The sequence below is a fragment of the Glycine max genome, chromosome 4 (assembly GCF_000004515.6).
Source record: "Glycine max cultivar Williams 82 chromosome 4, Glycine_max_v4.0, whole genome shotgun sequence".
NCBI classification, from domain to species: Eukaryota; Viridiplantae; Streptophyta; class Magnoliopsida; order Fabales; family Fabaceae; genus Glycine; species Glycine max.
In genome coordinates, this window is record NC_016091.4 from 8,090,528 (window position 1) to 8,112,055 (window position 21,528).

At 32.9% G+C, this 21,528-nt stretch overlaps 2 protein-coding genes across 8 annotated transcripts; one reads left to right on the forward strand and one right to left on the reverse strand.

The window, feature by feature from the left end:
• Positions 1 to 658: 658 nt before the first annotated feature.
• On the forward strand, positions 659 to 1,956 carry LOC100790234 (mitochondrial uncoupling protein 4). The gene has a single exon (XM_003522704.5). The coding sequence runs from the start codon at positions 818 to 820 to the stop codon at positions 1,718 to 1,720; it is 903 nt and encodes a 300-aa protein (XP_003522752.1). The 5' UTR covers positions 659 to 817; the 3' UTR covers positions 1,721 to 1,956.
• A 270-nt stretch (positions 1,957 to 2,226) lies between these two features.
• On the reverse strand, positions 2,227 to 16,460 carry LOC100796201 (rho GTPase-activating protein REN1). Of its 7 annotated transcripts, none has more exons than XM_006578202.4 (24): positions 16,233 to 16,460; positions 15,989 to 16,095; positions 15,696 to 15,785; positions 15,323 to 15,359; positions 14,053 to 14,129; positions 12,930 to 13,000; positions 12,733 to 12,811; positions 12,476 to 12,569; positions 11,661 to 11,780; positions 10,892 to 10,969; positions 10,375 to 10,430; positions 10,223 to 10,292; positions 9,849 to 9,933; positions 7,613 to 7,856; positions 6,704 to 6,922; positions 5,680 to 6,003; positions 5,469 to 5,518; positions 4,843 to 4,903; positions 4,669 to 4,752; positions 4,531 to 4,587; positions 4,251 to 4,417; positions 4,033 to 4,093; positions 3,487 to 3,618; positions 2,227 to 3,124 (listed from the first exon to the last, which is right to left on the reverse strand). In XM_006578202.4, exons 2-24 carry the CDS (start codon positions 16,016 to 16,018, stop codon positions 2,669 to 2,671), a joined length of 2,742 nt encoding a protein of 913 aa, XP_006578265.1. In that variant the 5' UTR covers positions 16,019 to 16,095; positions 16,233 to 16,460; the 3' UTR covers positions 2,227 to 2,668. The 7 variants fall into 7 exon arrangements, with proteins under 7 accessions (XP_006578265.1, XP_014630046.1, XP_014630045.1 ...); XM_014774560.3 differs by having other exon boundaries at positions 2,227 to 3,061; positions 3,487 to 3,597; positions 12,425 to 12,569; XM_014774559.3 differs by having other exon boundaries at positions 2,227 to 3,121; positions 3,487 to 3,597; positions 12,425 to 12,569.
• Positions 16,461 to 21,528: the final 5,068 nt, after the last annotated feature.

Here is a 21,528-nt window from a genome sequence, read left to right on the forward strand (position 1 = left end):
ATTATAAAATATAAATATTATATTATATAATTTTTTTAATTGATTTTAAAATTACTTATTTATTAAATTAAATTTTATAATTTTGTTTTTTTATTTTTCTAAAGAAAAAATATACAAATAAAAAAGGATAAAATTAAAGTATAATTTTTTAGTTATTTTATATGTATTTTTATAGTTAAATTTATATGTTGTTGATATTTTTTTGTTATGTTTGTTAATTAAAAAAATAAAAAAATTAGTTAATAGTATTAAAATAAACTAAAAAATACAGTAAAAAAATAATTGATATATTTATCTTATACAATAGACATAAAATTTTAAAAAGTAGTAACTACTATATTAAAAATATCTTTAAAATTATTTATTGAAAATATCTTTAAAAATATCTTTAAATAAAAATATATTGAAAAATATTTATTTAACAGATTTTTTTTACTTAAATGATAAGAATTAATATTTTTATTATTTATGGTTTATAGATATGAAAAGAAAAGATTAAAATATTTAAAAGATAATGATAATAGTTAAATATGAGTTATTTTTTTTATAAATATATTGTTAGAGATTAAATGTTAGATGAAAATGTTTATCTTTATTTGAAAATGAAAGAAAGGGGTTTACCCTAATTAATATAGTTGTTGAATTAGAAGGAAGGGTTGAAAAAGAAAGAGTCCATCTCTGCGACGGCGCGTTTTTGACTCTCTGGAGTCTCTTACGCGGACTAGCTTGTGTTGCTACTATATATAATCTCCAATTCCTCACCAAAACACATTTTCTTTCTCTTCTCTGAATCCATTTACTTTGTGTTGAATTCAATATGAGTCTTAAGGGATTTTTCGAGGGTGGTGTCGCTTCCATCGTCGCAGGCTGCACCACTCACCCACTCGACCTCATCAAAGTTCGAATGCAACTTCAAGAAACCCACACTCTCCGCCCAGCCTTTGCCTTTCACGCTCCCACTCCAATGCCTCCTCCGCCGCCCTCCGGCCCCATCTCCGTCGGCCTCCGCATCGTTCAGTCGGAGGGACTCGCCGCTCTTTTCTCCGGCGTCTCCGCCACCGTCCTCCGCCAGACGCTCTACTCCACCACCCGCATGGGCCTCTACGACGTCCTCAAGCGCCACTGGACCGACCCCGACCGCGGAACCATGCCCCTCACAAGAAAAATCACGGCCGGGCTCGTCGCCGGCGGGATCGGAGCCGCCGTGGGCAACCCCGCCGACGTGGCGATGGTGCGAATGCAGGCCGACGGGCGCCTCCCGCCGGCGGAGCGTCGCAACTACAACGGCGTGTTCGACGCGATACGGCGCATGAGTAACCAAGAAGGCGTTGGTAGCCTGTGGCGCGGTTCAGCGCTTACGGTGAACCGCGCGATGATCGTTACGGCTTCTCAGTTGGCCTCGTACGACCAGTTTAAGGAAAGCATTTTAGGACGCGGCTGGATGGAGGACGGGCTTGGGACCCACGTGTTAGCGAGTTTTGCGGCGGGTTTTGTGGCCTCGATTGCGTCGAACCCCATTGATGTTATAAAGACTAGGGTGATGAACATGAAGGCTGAGGCTTACAATGGGGCCTTGGATTGTGCTCTCAAGACTGTTAGGGCCGAAGGACCTCTTGCCCTTTATAAGGGTTTCATCCCTACAATTTCAAGGCAGGGTCCTTTCACCGTTGTCCTCTTTGTCACCCTCGAACAAGTCAGGAAGCTCTTCAAGGACTTTTGAATTTTTTATTCATTCGGACACCTTCTCACCATTCACTAATCGATATTCATTCTCTAATTGGTTGAGATACATATTCATTCTTTTTTTTTTTTTTTAGGGATTAGTTATTGAGGTTTTGGAACTTTCGATGACTACCTTCTTGAGATTCATATATGATTATTCTAATTTCATCAAATATATTTACCAACAATGTAAAACATTAAACTGGTATAGAAATTCAGACTTAATTTCTTCAATCTACCTGTTATCTCCTTTTTATATTTTTTTACATTACCCACATATTTTGTGTCAAGTACCTATATTGCCATTTTACAGATATATATGATGTTACCAATTAGGCAGTGATTCACCACATTGGGCAAGTCATAATTCTTTCTAGTTTCTACTTCTCAACAATATAAAAGTATCTATATTTTGTGGGTATTTCTTTTTTTCTTTTATTTTTGGTACGGAGTCATGGATGGAGCTGAGTTCTATCCTTTTAAGAGATTCCTTGAATCTGATTATAAATAATGAGGTTACGTATTAAAAAATTTGCTAAAACAAAAGAATTTGGAGCAAGGTTATCTGCCTAAATATTGCTTTGCCAGCTTATGCCAAACAACTCAAATGTTGTTGCAGTTACAAATACGATAATGTACATGCAAATCAACATGCTGCTCACTGAACTAGTAAAAATCAGCATGTAAGGTTACAAACAGTTCGGCTTATGTCATGGGAAATGTTGAATTATGCTTTGCACATGGTGCTTTTGGGGGGTAAGGGAAATGCTTCTCTTGTTTGTATAAGGGCTCTTGTGGCAACCTTATCCAAGAAGGATTCTTCTCACTGTATTTCATAAACCACACAAAATATTGTTGAAAGACATAAGCAAATCCCAACATGGACAACAAAAACACTGACTGCATGTGGATCATGTTCTAGAACAGAAGAAAACTAGCCTTTCAATCATCGACCTTTATCCACATTATAAGTCTGATGACCCTCTGACCTTCCTCTCTCCAAGTGTTTTGGTTGTTGATTCCATCCATCTGAGTGATGGGCTGGCTGGCTATCTGATTTTTTCAGTTTCTCTGAACTTTGATGCGATTTGTCTGAAATCTGAACTGGCTCTGACCCTTTACCCTTTTCTGGGTTTGGCACAGAGTGAGCTTCAGACCCTCCAAATCTGTTGGGGGATGGATGTCTGGGAGATGGAAGTCTAGGAGATGGTAGTTTGGGGGATAGAAGTGATTGGGGACGTTCAGATCCTTTTCCTTTTTCCACATTGATTGAATAGCGACTTGAGTCTCGGCCTTTATCCATATTTTGGAGTTCATTTGGAGTCTGACTTCGTCCCACCTTCAAAAAGTTCAGTCTGGATGTCAGTTTTGTCAGTGCAGAAGGAGTGGAATTTGCTCCCTGCTGTGAAAGTATTTGAATAAATAAGTCTATCTAGCCGATCAGTCCTATCAATTTTCCATATCAAGGTTTATCCTAATCACTAATTTGATTTCTTCATCCCACTACTAAGAAATGTTATATAAGTGACAATGATGCAACAAGGAATGAGGACAGGTATAACATGGATAAAACAATTATTAAATCCTTCTTATGGAGAATGTTATATAATGGAATTAATTTGATAGAAAAGGAGCTTGAAACTTGATAGAATTGGCATTTTATCGACTTTTTTGGATGGATGAGGGGTATTTGGTAGTAGTTCTGATTACACAATTTAAAGAAAATGCTGGGTTCAGATTCATAGCCAAGTTTGTGAAACATACCTCACCCTTTGTACCAGATCGCTTGGAGCTAGTTGGTGGGTGCTTGTTTGGTAAAGGTGGTGAATCAGGCTTTCTCTCGAAATCATTTTCTGCTCCACCAATATGAGTGTCCTGTTGTGCCATTACCGTACCCTTGATTTAAGAAATGATAAATTGCAAGTTACTATCATGATTTTCAGCCAATAGGCCTATTTTCTCGTATAAAGCCACATGAGAAAATAAATGAAAGACCACCTTTGGCTTTTTAAACGAGAAAAGCTTGAGAGGTAACAGCTTAAGGAAATATGCAACTTGTTGTCTAGCAAGTATAAACAGAAGAAATATGTCTGGGAGAAAGAATAAAAGTTCCATAGAATTTTTATAAGTAACCGATAAAAGCTTTATAGTTCAAACTTCAAATTTCATGATACCTAGGCTCTATGCAGGAGCCAGATCCCTCTCTATTTGTATGTTCATTGCTTTAAAACTCATTCAAATCTTCTTTTATTTTTCAGCATGTGGCAGATACTTCGGAATAAATCCTCTGTGGATATACTGTATATTTACCTTACTTATTGATCTGTCAGATTGTGACATAGCAGCAACTTCAGCATCTGTCTTGCGTTTCCTGTTAATACCAGTGAAGAAAGTAAACTTTAATTATCCACATAGTTTCAATAGAAAAAAGAAACAGACAAGTGGAAACAAATACCATTATAAGAAAAATCGTAAAAAATAAAAAGAAAAAAATGCAATAACAAACATTTGGATAATGATAAACATACAATTTTCTTTCATGATTTGATATCTGTCGCAGTTGAATAGAGGAATCCGAAGTAGTTCCATAATTCTGCTCAAGTTCATTAAGCCTCACCCCAATCTCATCAACCTTCCACTCTAAGTTGGCAAGATCTGCTTCTACCAGAGCTAATTCCTCAAGCTCTGCTTTGTTCTGTATAAGATTTGGATATTATGTATGAGTTGCATGATCAAAACTCAAACCATCTGAGTGAATTTGACAAGCCTTTTCACCAATATAGGGTAAATCATAAACAAGAGTATTACCTCAAGAGCTACCCGAGAATTCTTTTCCTTGTGCAACTGTTCCTGTAGTCTAGCTACCTGTGAAAAGAAAATTCAGAAAACAAAATCTCCACTTATTTACATGGAGGAAGAGATTAACTTCTCTTATAATGAACATACGTCTTGCTCAAGAGCTAGATGACGCTCTTCCAAGGCTTTCTTTTGTTTATCCACATGAGATTGCAGCTGTTCATTTGCCTTCACCTACAAGAGCAACCAAAACTGATCAATTGACTTAAAAAAAATTCCAACGCGTTCAAACAATGTAATCCAGAAAGGAAATCAAGAACATACCTCCTTGTCAATTTGGGTTTGTAATTCTGTCCTGGCAGCTTCAAGCCTTTCAATTTCATCTCTAAGGTCAGAAACATAAATTAGTAGACAGAGAAACATGAAGAAACTAACAACAGAGATGCACACTCTTAAGTATCTGCTCCACATCAAATCAAAGAATGCAAAGCAAGGTATGGTCAACATTTAGAACCTCTAAAATAATCTTTATCTGGATTCGTAGTTAAGTGGCTATAAACTTCCAAAAGTTATGGAAGGGGTCACTCTGACAGAAAAGGTTAGGATGTCAATGATGGAAAGACAGTGCAGCCAAAGGAAGGAAATTTTTCTTGCCTACTCATTTTTCCCTGATTCTTAACACAAGAAAGAAAACAAACTGGGTGGGTTTTGATCTTTCCATTTCTGAAACTCCAGGTAAATAGGGATATAATACTATACTCTTACTAAGATAATTTCAAGCATACAAATATATAATAATAAAGCATTTACATTGGAACGCTTGATCCTTAAATTACAGAACTGATAGATGCATAAATAGGCAATACATGGGATAAAATAGGAACTAAAGAATTATATCTAGAGACAGAACTAAGAGACTAGCACACAATTGATAGATGTCAATTACTTACTCATCTTCAATAGGAAAATCAATGGATTCCATGGAAAGATTCTTCCTTGCCTGGACAGAATAAAAAAGAAGAGAAAAACCAGAGACTTATTAGTGGAAGGCAATTTAACTCCAAGAAAAGTAACTAAATGGAAATAAAAATTAACATTAACAGAGAAAGTTTTAACTAACTTAAGGCAAGTGACAAAGACACTTTTTAAAGATTTACTTACAGAGGTGCGACCCAATATGGTGCGATGCCGAGGTGCTGGGCCATTGGACATGGTATTGGATTTTTTGATACATGAAGCAGGGCTAGGAGAATTTGAATTATGCAATGTAGCTTCATCAGTGGAAACTCCTCCAACTATATCATCAGGCTTATAGGACTGATCTATATAGCCAGTCTTCTTTGGACTCGGGACATGTTCAAGGCTTTTAATATCTTCATGTTGAGTCAGTGAGCCTTCAAGTGACTTTGATGATAACTTCCGAGAGGCTTTCAATTTTTCACTCTTACCTGAGGATTTTGAACTTGAACTAGCATGATCATGGTCCTGTTCATTACCAAAAAAACAATTAAATATTAATTTTTGCTCTTCCTCTCTCCTCTTAGTCTTCCACATCTAGGTGGCAGTGATTGCAGCCACATACGTAACTGTCTTGGAGGAAAAAGTGTAAGGATGCTCAGATTAAATTGATCGAATGCATCTACTTCATATAATCATTTCAAATAATAATTCGAGTTATTGGAGCAGTTTTAGAGCTAAGGTAGGGGAACAGTTTGTTCGACAATACAAAAGGTAAAATGAAAATTAAGACCAATTGAAAACATTGAAGGAAGAAAAGGTGGCAAGATCTTAGGCAAATTAATTACTCTACTATGTTAATTAGCCTGAAGAGATTACACATCTTTCCTTCTAGGAATTAAGAAGTTTGGTACTAGTACCTTTTTTTTTGCATTTTATACCATGTATATGAGTAATTAACGATAACCCTGCCACTTCTTGTCTAATTATAGATTTGCTTGAATGAAATAGCAAATAGTGCCAGCTAGCCAGAAAAGCCGTGACAGAATTTTGGGTATGAACACATTTTCCATCCTTGGAACAATTGACTTAGATATTTTAAATGGAATTTATAATTGACTAATTTTCCTACATTAAATTTGGTCCTGTGGAATGAAATGGATTAATTAAAAACCTATTTACCATAACCACACCAAATTGTCATGAAATAAATAAATCGGGTTTGAACCTCATCATCAGCCTCGGAATCTCCAGTTCCGCTGTACGATTCACTAACAAGATCATCATCTGCATCAGACTCGTGTATTGATTCATCTTGTTCATCATCATCATCATCATAATCATAGGACAAATCATCATCATCATCATCATCATCAGTTGCCTCCTCACTCTCAGATCCACTCTCTTCTTCTGAGTCGGTGTATATATCAGGGGTCACAGAACCTTCCTGCTAGAACAATAATAACTCACGAATCTGAAGAGACAATAATAAATAACAATAACACCCTACACTTAGCCCAATAGATGGAGTCAGCTACAATGATACATTAACACCAATGGGCTCTATTGAAGAGATAGAAGCATAGAGAATAAAATGTTAGTAGAATATGAAAATGAAGCATGCATTTAATTAGACAGAGGCAAAGAGTCCCTCCACTTATGAAGTCTGAAACTTTAAAAAAAAAAAAAACACTATACTGATCTTGACCCTGTTGCAAGTGTTTTTTTTTTTTTTTCATTTGAAGGGGGACTCCTTGGTCAGGTATTTGATGGGCAGGGGAGTTTAGGATGGTAACCATTTTTTGCCATCCTAAACTGATATAAGGCATGGCTAGTTCATTAAAAAAATTTACCTTACTGATAGAGGCTAGTTTGAAATGGAGAATCATCCATTCAAATACTTGCAAAAAAAAAAAAAAATCATGTGCAGCTAATCATGTCTTCTCTCATGAAAAGGAATTCAACCTATAAGTAATGCACTCCTTGTAAATCAGAAAGAAAAAAAAGTTGTACCAGAAAGCATACCAGCATAAAACATCTAACCATAAGAATGATCTGAGTCTATCAGATGAATGTGGCATGGTTTCATAATTTATATATGGAAGCCATGCAAAAATATAAAAAAATATATAATTACCCCAAATATGCTGCTATATTCTTCTAATAAGGTTATACAAATTGCTTGAGCATGGTTTGCCGCAGCAGCTGCTTGTAAAAGTTGAACAGAACCATCACCACCTACATCAAAATCATTTTCAATTTCACATTCCCCAGCCAGAAGGGGGCGAAGAAGTAAAGGCGCCATGCAAGCTGCCACAGCTGAGGAGCTCATTCTATTCACAGCTTTGCGTGAAGCCACAGTTTGCATCATCATAAGTATTCTGTACAAGAATGAAATAAATATATTACATCATCAAAACATGATCTAAAATGGAAATGTATGGTGCAAAAGAAAAACTGAACAAAACAAAATCTGTTCCACTTAGCCAATTGTGTAACCAAGTGTAAGTGTAACAAATGAACCTTACCCATTATCAAAGAATAGATTCAATCATAAGTTACATCAGGACACATTGTTATTAGGACTACAAATTATGCCCCATATGAGCTCACTTACTGGTAGCTGGTTTGTTCATAATCACTTATTAAGGCTCAATGATCCTCCTTTCATTAGTTATTTAGCTAGCATCTTAGTACAAATAAAAAAATCTCCATCGATGTCACACTTTGTTGCAAATCAGTAAATAGCCAATCCTAAGCCAAAATAAAAGAGGAGGGTTCCATTTAACAGTTGCCATTCAACGTATAACTTGGACTATTGGAAAGTTTCCTTAATTGCAAGTTGCAACTACCCTTAGCTCGCCTTCATTGCAGCCTCTTTGGTTTGCCTTCATTGCAGTCTCCAGCACCTTCATTCTGCTAGGTGTGAGGAAGTGTGTTTAGTACCACATCACCCAGTGATAAGGCCTAACTAGTGCTTATAAGGCTTGGGAAGTCCTCACCTTGCAATCCAGTTCTGTGGGATTGAGTAAGCCCTAAGCCAAGTTCCAAAACAAATCTCTGACATGAACAAACATTTTGATTGTGTTTATGACTGGACACAATGGTATCATTCAAACTATGTAGCCAATCACCACTTATGGGAAAAGGCTTTAGTTGTCATTTTTACAAAAAAATTGTACTTTTTTTATAATTCAATGTTAGGATCCAATTGCAAGGTAATGACACTTGAGTCCCACATCGGAAGTATGGAGCTCCAGTGTGGCCTGTGTGGGGTTTGTAAAGCCTCCTTAGGCTCTCCAACTATAACAGCTAGCTTTTGTAGTGTGATTCTTCCAAAGTTCTTATCAATGGAAATTAGAGCTTTCTACCATATCACGGCATTGTGCCTTGGTGACTTGTTGGTCATGGGTTCGAATCCGGAAACAGCCTCTTTGCATATGCAAGGGTAAGGCTGCGTACAACATCCCTCCCTCATACCTTCGCATAGCGAAGAGCCTCCGGGCAATGGGGTACGAAGTTTTTTACCATATCACGGCATGGGTGGTGACGTTGGCATGACAATATTTGCCTGAGACTATTCAAAGGATTAGTGCGCAGCCAACCAACATGGGCGATGGGACTGTAGAGTGTGATTCTTCCATAGTTCTTATCAATTAGTATCAGAGCCTTCTATCATATCAACGGCATGGGTGGTGGTGTTGGCATTGCAATGTTTGCCTGAGACTATTCAAAGGATTAGTGTGCAGCCAACCAACATGGGTGATGGGACTACAAAGTGTGATGGAATGTAGCAGGATGTTAGGATCCAACTACAAGGTACGGGACTTGAGTCTCACACTCGAAGTATAAGATTCTACTGTGGGGTTTATAAGGCTTTCGGCTCTCTATCTACAATGGCTAACTTGTGTGATGTGGTTCTCCAGAGGTTCTTATTATGCAATCTATAACTTTTCAGTATTTTCATGGTACGCTTGCACGGCTTTGGAGCATTAGGGTCAATAATCAAACATTTAAAAGGCAGGTTCACTAGTATGTTTGTCTTTTTGGTTTAATTGATTCTCATTCATAAACAATGAATTCAACATAGCGTCTCAATAAATAGATCCTAAGTATATTGGCTTATCATATATACACAAATCTAAAGATATCCGACTAATCGTAACTTTTGTAACGTAGTAGGTTTCTGAAACACAGAAGACTATCCCAAATCAACAATATATAATTCACTGATTAAATTAACTAACTAAAGAATAAGAGTATTCTAAAACGTTAAACCCTCAAATTCAGAAAATAAGATAACAAAGAAAGCAATCAATGGGTTATACCAAAAGGAAAGAAATGAGAAAAAAAAATTGTTATCAATCAAATACCTTTGCAGTAAGCGGCGATTTGGTTCAGGGAAAGTGTCATTTATTGCTGCACGCATAGAAGCAACCCTACTACCACGCTCAGTTCCTGATTATTGTGGCAATTGCAAACAACGAAACAAAATTAAACTTCATGAGAGATTTATATAAGTTGAAATAAAATTATTTTGGCGATTTCAAACTATGAAATAAAATTAAACAAGGAAGATCTTCCATTAAAATTAGTATAAGCTTGCATGTGTCAACTCATGTATTATAAATTTCAATGGAAAACCTTTCATTTAAAAACAATCAAGAAAATAAACTTTCAATAAATAGACATAAATAATGGGAACACTAAAATGAGGTAAAGACGGAAAAACTAAAACAACACTTACGACAAGCTTCTAACAGTGCTTTACAACAAGATGCGGGGACTGGAGAAGATGGCAATTCGCGAATTACATGCTGAAAATGTATAGAAATAAGAAATAATAATAATGTATGACCAACATAAAGGAATCAATACTTCAGTTTTCCATGAAAATACCTTAACACAGTCACCAACAACATGTGCATCCTCGTCTGGAGAAAACTCAACTTTTCCTGCAACCATATGGCAAACCCAAGAGCATAAGATTTGATGAGTAATTTTGAGCCAAGAAAGGGGGAAAGGAAGAAAGTGCCTGCAAATGGAAAATTGCAAAACTTCATATTCTTCACCCATAGTATTCTGCTGGAAAGAATGGTCATTGCATATCAAATGCTTATGCAAATATTTAAGGAAATTTCACTAAGTCCAATTAAATGAGTAGTGGTCTATTAGTTGATGACTTGACGTATATGATAAGGAATTCTCTCTGATAAACAGCACTCAACATATTTCTCAGAGAACTTATACTGCAAAGCCTGAAATATTGTGGGAGCTCTTAATGACTAGACATGTGAGAGCTATCTTCAGCACACAATATTAAACAAAAAATGGAAGCAGGGGCCAACAAGTAAAGGCGGATGTATCCAGACAGCAGCATACAATTCAAAGATTAACTAGGAACAGAAGCACAAACCTTGTTCATATTCCCGAACTCGACGTTCAACCTCATCAACATCAGCTGCTTGTCGCAAGATTCCTTCTATGTTGGCTCCTATTTCATAATATTTATTAGATTCATATAAAACACAAAGTTTAGCAATACCAGAAGGACCATTCTGACTTGGTATTGACTCAAAGAAACTAATGTATATTCACTGCTGGCTCCCTCTCACCTCCCCCTTCCACCCAAAACAAGAAACAAAACTTGATTGCAAGGTCATGGAAGGTATGACTTGAAACCCTTAAGCCTTATACTTTTTTCCCCATTTTTATTTTTATTTTTGAGGTTACTCTTTGATTTTTCTTTTCTTCATTAATAAGAAACACCAATGTATTAAATATGCCAGATGAGGTAAATCTTTTATACAAAATAAAGAACCAAAAAGTCTGGGTTAATTACACCCATCAGCTGTGCACTTGGCCTAAAATGCCTCTTATGATGCATCAAACATGCATTTATAAGATTCTCTTATGCATGAGAACAACCACTTTAGAGCCTTCCAATTTAGATATACATTATGAAACTGTTACACTTCACTTTATATATAAAGGAAGTCTATCAAGTGAGATCCTGAGAGGTAAGAGTCGTTAATCTTGGCTATACATGTAAGATTGAATAGTTAAGATTAGCTCCTTTTACTTCTAAGCTGTCACCTAATAAACTTCCCATACATACATATATGCATACATACATACAAAGAGAGACAAAGAGAGAGAAAAAGAAGAAGAAGAAGAAAACCCACCATGCTCTTCTATGAATGTTAGGGCTTTCTCCAAAAATGATGGAGTTCCATCAACATCCTCCAAAGCAAGTAAAATTGGCCGGCCAACAACGGTAGATTTAACTGGTTCTCTATCCTTCACTATAGAAGTGCAGAAAAATCATATCAAAGGAAATATAAAGTTATCATCTTTTACTGCATTAAGCACTAGTATCATCACGTAAAAATTCAAGACTGAGGTACTCTACAAATGTCATAAGTTTGAATGCAGGAAAAAAGAAAAAAAAAAGGTGTAACATATTACAGAAACAATCCAAATGTACAGAAGAGATGATCAATCAGACGATACAAATTTAAGGAGAAGGATACTCGTTCACCCCACCCCATTTTGGAGTGGATGGAGGAGAGAGATAGAGAGAAGAAGAAAAAGTAGAGAGAGAAAATGATAGATATGACATATGATGTGATAAAAAAAAGTAGAGAGAGATAGAGAGAAAAATGGATGGAAGTGAGTTGTAAGAGAGTGGGATGTATGAATATCAATACTCCAAATTTAATACCATTACCACTGTCACTATAGAAATGGATATGTAATGTTCATATCAGAGATCAAATCGGAAAGCCAACAAACTTAACTATAGTTGTTGGAATAAATATTCACATGAAGACAATTAAATTGTTTATTGACCGTATATAGATCATGAACATTTGTAGTGTATGAACCACGGGGTACGAACTGTGTGGTCAAATGACATATGTAAAGCACGATTATAACAAGAGCATACACTGGTCCAAAGAAATATCAATTGAATCAGTCTGATCGTTCCTGAAGATACCATTTTGCTCTGTCACATTGGCAGCACTAGGTGCTAGTGCCAAAGCATTCTCAAGTGCAGTCTTCCACTCATATAAATCCTCCGTAGTTTCAGCCTACAGCACCAACAATGAAATGATATGTTAGCAGCGGATAGAAATCTGCGCATTCTACATCCTTTGTCTATGTTATCTCCATATGTGCTGAACCAATGAGCATGTATATGCGGATAGAGAACATAAAATCTTACAAAAAAAAAAGAAAAGAAAAATAAAGCACCTTAAGTGTGAAAGCTCGTCCATCATGAACATCAGGAAATTGTACAGTCAAAAGTTTCTTATCTGCTTTGATAACAACACTACAAAATTTGACAAGAAAAGTTACAGGAGGTCATGAAACTTCACAATCCTGCTATCTTGAGAATATGAACATAAACATTAAACAAAATGATGTGTAGTTGTAGAAAACAAGCCAACCTGCCTGAATTGTTGAGGTCAATGCCACCAAGGGTCAAATTCACTTCATTTCCCTTCTGAGAGACAGCATTCTGTAAAGCAAAAAACACAATGATAAAGATATATGAATATGATAACAAGTTTCCAAACACAAACCAAGTAAACATGTTAGACTTGCATGTGTGTGTGTTTGTGTGTATTGATAAGGTTTCTTTTATCTCACATTGGTCGCCTAAAACTGTTATGATGAAAGGATATAAAGAATCTATTCTTAGCAATGTATCAATGTTCATAATCTCTCTTTAGATAACAAAATCTTGTATAGTAAAAGCAACATTGTATCACCCTACATCAAAAAGCAAAAAGCAAGGAAGCTGGAAATTCAAGCCTTGTACATTGTTAATTAACATTCTGTTTACAATTTCTAGTTCTTACTGATCAGTATTCTTGTCATTGCAATCAGCATCAACCTCAACCCCAAGAGGCCAAGACAATCCTATTATGATATATGCCTAATCAAACAAGGACAATTAACAGTGGAATAGTGCCTCATATCCACTAGCTAGTGAAAAAATTAGCCACAACTTTGCCAAATTTTAGGTAGATTCAAGAATGGTTGTTGGATACTACAAAGTGGAAGAGACCAGATTTCCATAAAAAATGTTAATGCATGCCCCAACTCATTTTGTCAAAAAATATGACTGGCATTTTCCTTAGTAAATAATTTAAAATGATTATGGCTCCTAAAAAATAAAGATGAGTTTGTTTTTAGATGTAATTAGAAATACTCGCAAAAAAAGTTCGATAGACAAATAAATTTACACCCACCATCTATTAACATTGCTTTAACCAAAGTACCTAAAACTTGAAAAGCTAATCCTAACATTTCAGCAGATATATTTTCACTTACTATTTAAAATAGTGAGAAAAAATTAATGATATTTAAAAACTATTTTTAAGTCTCAAATTGAATGAAATGCATGATCAGTTATCGGTGTGGCTTATTAAATTAATTAAGCACTTAAGGGTTTTGTTTTTTTTTTGGAAGGGACGGGGTATCAAAACCACTGGTTAAATACTTACACAATACAGAGAAACATGGTTGAACAACATGAACAAAGTAGATGCTGAAAAGGTTACTTACTGGATCACTTCTGAAGAAAACAAGTGAAGTTTGTGTTAAAATAAACCACCTTTTCTTCCAGGATGTCCACCCAATTCCTACAAGTCAAGAAATACACACTAGGCAATAATAATGACCTCACAAACTCCTTCTTCCAATAGTACAAATCTAGTTTTGCATTCCAGCATTATACATATTGTAAAAATATGACAATTAAATTTTGGAAGGATTAAAAGAAGAATCAGCAAAGATAAAGGATGCCAATACTGACTGCAGAAGGCCTAAAAGAAAATAATGATGCTGTAGCATATTTACTTCCTCATATTGGTTAAGATCATGCATTACAAAGTTGCCATCAATTCCTGGTCTGTAGTTCCTTCTTTTTTCTTGAATAAATTACTGTCCCCCTGCATTTACTATACAGATCTCCCCTTTTATTGTGAAAACCCATATTAAACTTCGTTGTTTTGATAAAGTATAAAACTTCGTACCCCATTGCCCAGAGGCTCTTCGCTATGTGAAGGTATGGGGGAGGGATATTGTACGCAGCCTTATCCTTGCATATGCAAAGAGGCTGTTTTGATAAAGTATGCTACAACTAAATCCAAAATGTTGTCAAGCCTAACAAAATTGTTAAGTGGGCCATTTACTCATGAATGCTTTCAGGTCAAATGTCTTTCCTACCAGTTTTAAACCTTAAATGAATCCATTGTTTCTTATTCCTCAGCTTATAAGGCTGAACAGATGTATGAGTTACATTGCCACAAAAACATCCATGAGCTAATGGTTGGATTTTTATTTTTTTGTATAATCAGTATCAGACCCATGGACCTGACTAATCCTCCTTCGGACCAAGTTGCCCACTAAGGGGTAAAGTTTTCCAAATGTTGTGACCCCATACCTAAGGGGGGTTGATCACACAACCTTGGAAAACGGACGAGAGTGCTAACCAATCACCCCAAGCAACATTTGCTGGATTTAATGACAGTAGGAATTGCATTGTGGAGTTAGTGTATTTTATAAATACAAGAGATTTCTATAGGTTTTCATAATGGAGAGGTTTGCAAAGATGCAAAAGAGAGTGATTTATTCTGTAAAAGGGAAAGAAAACTACCAGTCTACAGCACCCATTTCTCCTCTGCCTTAGGCTTTAAACATTTAGGTAGGAGTTAGGATTATCATGTATAACACAGAAGAAAAGACATCAGATCTGCTCTTACTGGCTGCTACAAATTACATAAATGTTTGTTTTCTTCGCAGAAAATATGTAAAGTAGTGGAAGAAAACACACCTTTGGAAGATATGAAAAGTGGTCCACTCTTGAAAATCTGCAAGATATGAAATTACAGGAAATTAATTTAGGTATCAGAGGGCCATGGAAACTTTCGCTTCAAACTAGATAAATTTTATAGTATTTTTTTCTTCCCAAATTTGCATGCCTCTCATCACCTGGGTAAGGTCAATTACGATATGCTCAAACTGTGATAAAAGAAAATTCTTAAAAATGGTTGCCATAAAAAATGTATGGTCATGCAAAAGTTTAACACAGGTAAATTTTGACAATTGCGATTTAAATGCCACAGCCTTGCTTCTACTTAAGCAGGAATTAGTCCGGTTGATCCAAATTCACACAAAATTCCATGTTTGCAAAGGACAACAATTACCATATTGCCGCTTCCACCTTGAGAACGCAGATTTTGCTCTTGTGGCCCAGACTGGGAATTAGGAGGGGGAATAGAAACACCACCATTTCCCTACAAAAAGAACAAACATCACTTACATGACTTTTCCTCTATTAGTATATAACGACACCAATGTATCCACAAGTCCAGATTCCGAGGCAACGAGATCCTCATTCTTTAATTAATTCAAAACTAGTGATAAAAAAAGATATTGCAGCCAACAAATCTGTGCATTAAAAATTAGTGGCAGTATAAAAATAAAAAAAGCTTTTCACCTGAGACAATTCTGCACTTGTGTTGGTCATATCTGTGATCCCAAAATCACAGAAGTATATCCAAGATGCTTACCCAGCAGAATTCACAACATTCAATTGACAAAATCCTGAGTTCACATTCATCAAAATGGCAATGCAGCAGCTCAATGGTTATTAATTTATTGCAAATAAACATCCAAAAAAGTGTAAAGAACAAATAAAGAAAAAAACTACAACTTTTATTTGAATCAACATTGTACCGAACCTGGCTCTGAAATCAATCAAAGGCAACAAAAGTGTGACGAGAGAGAGAACGAACGTATTGAGAGGTGTTGGAGGGAAAAAAAAAAACAATTTGTGTTTGGGTCTTTGTCTTTGGATTTGTGTTTCTCTTTCTTCTCCAAATGGAATGTTACGTGAGAAATGTTTGGATGGTCAATCGAAGCCAAAATCCTGAATGAGGAGCGGGTCTTCCTAATCTGCAACACTTACCTTAAAAAACGAACCAGATGGAGGGAAAACACTACACAGGAACAAGATCTTAGGACTGAGGGTACTTTGGTCATTTCGCTCTCATTCTATTACAGATTTTGTTTATTTTTGTTCATTGTCGTATTCCTATTCTAATTCTAAGGTTGCCAGATGTCGCAAGCGCACTCACTACGTGCAAACACGTGTTCGTCTTCTTAGTCAAGGCTCCAATTAAATAAATACATGAATTATAATATGATATTTATAAAAGTAAATAAGTTTATATTTATGTTAACCTAGTTTTTAAAAAATATTTATTAAAAATAAGAAATTCTTCCTTCCCTATTTTCTTTTTGAAACATAATTGGTAAATATATCCTAAGCAATTTTATGGATACACCCATGATCAGGAAACAGGTATCCATAATGACAGAAAAAGAAAAAGACCAAATATGTCAACGAAAATATATTACTAGTAATTAAGGATTTGAAAATAAAATACACTGAGTGAGAAGTCAATTCTTTACAGTCTTCAATATATTAACTATTATATTAAAAATTGAAGTCTTATTAAGAAATATTTCAAAAGTACTGATTAATAGATGAAAATACAAAAAATATTTCCTTTGTTTTTTTATACCGGTCGGATTTTAAAAAAATATTCTTATCTATCTTTCATTTATAAAATTTAAGATCATATTAATATGTTTTTATCCCTTTTATCCTTATTTTATTGTGAAGTGAAAAGAGAAAATGGTGAAATAGGAAACTGAGCAACTAATTTATTATAATAAACAAATTATAAATTTTTTGATTTTTTTCATAACAACCAACAAATAAAAAGAAAAGGAAATAATATCTAACATAAATATAATGTTTGATGTACTGTTCATTATATTCTTTATTTTTTATTGTTACCAAGTGTCTTTCATTAAATACTTTTTTCTAATTAACAAAAGCTTATTATATTTATTTGCCGGCCCCATTGATAATTGATAATAATAGTAACATGTGATTTTGGTTCGCCTTGCAAGTAGGAAATAAGTCAAATAACTGCATGCTGGGCCTTGGCTATCGGCCTCGTTCATAATAATGTTTAGAAAAAGGGGGGAAATTATTTATTACGGTCATTATTTTTTTCAAAAGGGCATTCTTTTTTGTAAGGTACGAAAACATAAAAAAAAGGGCATTCTATAAACGCGTTTAAAATGTTGAGAAGAGAAAAAAAATTGAATATATAAATCAATCAATAACTTAAAAGTTTCTAAAAAATATAAAAAGTAAATACTAGAAGTCATTTTTCATAAGAAGTATAAATGGAAATATTTTCACGATTTAGTTTTATAATATAGGAATTAATTATATTTGACATTATGATATCAAATAAAATTACTAAATTTTAAAAAATTAAGTATTTTAATAAAAAAAATACTGTTACTTTTTTAATTAAATTCATTTAGTAATTTTTTAATCCTTATAATACAACCATAAACAGTAAATAGAACAATGGATGGAGAGATCATAAAACACTAAGGTATGGGTGCACTTTTTCATACAAAAGTATATTTGGTACTTTTTTCATGCAAACATGTACCCACATTTATGTTGGGATAGAATTCAAATTTCTAAATTTAAATGGTTAAGGTATTTTTTAGATTTTAAAAAAGTATTATTTAATATCTAATTTATAAATTTGTTTTTTTATGATTATGATATTAGGTCTATAAATATAAAGTTTTGAGATGAGAACAACCATCCTATAATTTGGATTTTTTATATAAAACAATTTCATATTTTGTTTTCTTTAATCGAGTATTCAACAAGAAAAAAAGTAGTTTCTTTAATTTTCAATCAACATCTGATTTCCTTCCATCAATATTAAATAAATATAATATTTTTCAACGCAAAATCAATAACATTTTATTAAATAAACTAGTTCTTATTTTTTGAAATTAAAATTCTAATATTTTCCTACTTTTATATATCATTAATAAGGTAGTTTTCTAACAAATAAAAAACTTTTCACTTAAATTATTTCTAAACTTAGCACTTAAAGAAAAATATATTTTTAATTTACGTTTCAATTAAGTTTTTAATACCTGTGCAGTTCATGGTTGCCTTTTTTTTAGTGGATGATGATTGTGAATAGTTAACAGGAAAATATCACAAAAATAAATTACATACACTAAAAGAATTTAATTTAAAATATTCTGTATAGAAATATCAATATTATGTTGTTATTTAATCATAAAGTGTTGTATAGAATATTTATTAATTATTATAAAAACTACTTAAAAAAATTAAACAATATTTTCTAATTAATTGATGGTATAAAAAAATTCCATCATGATAATTAAACTCATACTTAATAATTTTTTTAAAATAATTTATAACGTTGATTTTGCTCCCCATTCCCGCTGGTAAAATTTATGGCTTGAACGTGGATACCGGATACGAATAAGTCAGTATACCAAATCTAACGCTACTGTTAACTGTTTTTAACTATAAAACAATCAATAAACTCAACAGGGATTGATTGTACTTTAGCTATTGGAGAACGCCTGCAACATTCTCCCAAACACTATTTCTATCCTTCTTCTGAAGGATTAAATTTTTATTAATAATTAATAATTTTGATGAATTTTGCATCTAAATAAAAAAATTATCATTGAATGATAAATAAATCTCATCAAAATCAACAATTTCTAATAAAATTCAATCAATTACAAAAGTAATATTAAAAAGAATATTAAAGAAAATATCACTCACATTTCTCTTAACTATTGTGATTAGTTAATGTAAGGATCATGTTTAGGAATTTTTTTTCTTTAGAAAACATATTTTTATAAAAATGTTCGATACAAATATAATACATTATTTAAAATAAGTTAAATTAAATTTGCAATCACTTAAAATTAAATTATTTTTATTTTATTTTATTTTTATTATTATCATGATTAATATGTGATTTTAGTTTTTGTAAATGTTTGATATCTATTTTGTATCTTATAAACTTAAATTCTCATTTTTGAATTGAAGTTTTTTTTAATTACTTTCGTACTCCTTGGGATTTAAGATACATGACTTCTCCTAAATTAAGTATTTAATTTAATTATTTATTATTTTTAAATACTAATTTTTAGGTGAATTTATATGATGTGAGCTTCAGGTTCAACGAGCGCTTATAGATTACCCATCAATGCAATTATTACATGTGGACCAATCTTTCTTGGATTTAAATCCTAATTTTTAAATTAGCTGTAGCGATATTACTTTATCTAAATGGTTTAGACTAAAAAAATTATGAATATTTACATAACATGCCAATAAGTATTATATTCTTTCATAATTTTCTGTCAATTTTCAAAATTGTATCTCTTTAATTATTAATATTTGTCATAATATTGTTTAATAATAATTATAATATAGTGTAGTAGGATACTCATGTAGCTCCTGGTATTGTGAAATATTACTATAGTATATTAGTTGGGTTTCTGCTGAGAAAAAATAGTTGGGTTTCTACTCCTACACCCAATATCTCGTTTATATATACAACTAATAAAAAATTGTAAAAAAACAATAATGTCAACCTGTCATAGAAGATAAATATAAAAATCCAACATTTAACATAAAAAATAAATAAAACTTATGGTTCTTCCTACTATTTTCATAATTGTACCATTCCCTTTTTTTTTATTGGTATTGGATTGTTATAGTAAAATCTATGTTCAAAGCATAAATATATATATGTGATACTATTATTACAATATTTTCTTAAATTTTATTATATTTTTTAGACTTTAAAAACAAAGAGATGCTCATATAATAAGAAATATTCATCTTGTATGACATATGTTATTAAGAAACTAAATAAAAGTGTTGAATTATTTTTATTACCTTCCCTTTTTTTCAGTGGAGTATTTAGTACCTTCCAATCCATAAAATAATTAAATAAAATTGAAAAAAAATGAATAATTAACTTTAATTGATTATTTTTACTTGTTTATTTTTTAATATATTTTGTTAGCTTTGTTTAACATAGCATTTTAGACTAGAGAAAACTAAAATCCTTTTTTTTCATAGTTTGCTATTAACAAAAAATGGAAAGGAGATATTGAGGATATAATTTGTCACACAGAAAAATAAAAAATAATATTATGACATTATAATTATTTCAAAAAATCAAATACAGTCTTATACTTTTTCCTTTTTAACCTAGCATTATTTTTTTCTTTTTTTGCATTATTCACCTTTTTTTTTGTTTCATTGATTGAAAGGTAATAAAAATAATTCAAGATTTTTATTTAGTTTTTTAATAGATTATGTTAAATAAGATGAATATTTTTTATTGTATTTCTCCTTTTCTAAATCTTTTTTAGTAATAAATTTAATGCAATGCAAAAAAAGAATGTCAAGGTTTGCCAATTCCATATCTTTATTGGATCTACATCCTATACGTTACCTCCTCATCCGATCCCAATGTTCCTCTTCATCTCACAATTGTTTATCTGTTTTCATCCATTATTTGCCAAAGATAATGACTTAGTTGTATTTTTTTATCTCAATTTTTTTAATAAATTTTATTTTCAACAAATTAATATAACATATTTTATCTTTATCTTTTATAGAAACTTATAAATGTTACCTTTCGTGTTGAAGTAACATGATATGTTAAAATAATTATCCTTTTTCTTAATTTTTTTTCTTTTGCCAAATTTTACTCCATCTTTTTCTCTTTTTGGCGAATTTTATTCCATATCTTTTTTTTTATTTTTGGCATATTTTTCTAGGTCAGCTTAGGTAAAATTGCTAAAAAAAATATAATTAAGCGAAATTAATAAGGTATAATTTGAATTTCATCCAACTCATTGCTATGCCAAATCAAAAGTTAATCACAAAGTTTTACTACGAGGCTCATTGAGTCATGATGAACTTTAGACTTTTCTTTCATTGTCGTTACCTTCTTTAGCCAAGGAACAACATACTGATTTTAGTCTCATTGAAAATACAACATATACTAATTAATGTAACAATTCTCACTTCAAACTCACATTCTCTTTGACATAATAGGCAAAGTCATCCAAATTATG

Bases quoted from the DNA above. Each gene is read 5' to 3' on its own strand.
- LOC100790234 (XM_003522704.5), top strand. From the start codon at position 818: ATGAGTCTTAAGGGATTTTTCGAGGGTGGTGTCGCTTCCATCGTCGCA.
- LOC100796201 (XM_006578199.4), bottom strand. From the start codon at position 16,018: ATGACCAACACAAGTGCAGAATTGTCTCAG. The intron at 12,812-12,929 runs GTTGGCTTGTTT...CAAATTTTGTAG, and splicing joins GACCTCAACAATTCAGGCAG to TGTTGTTATCAAAGCAGATA. The intron at 10,431-10,891 runs GTTTGTGCTTCT...ATATGGTTGCAG, and splicing joins AGTTCGGGAATATGAACAAG to GAAAAGTTGAGTTTTCTCCA.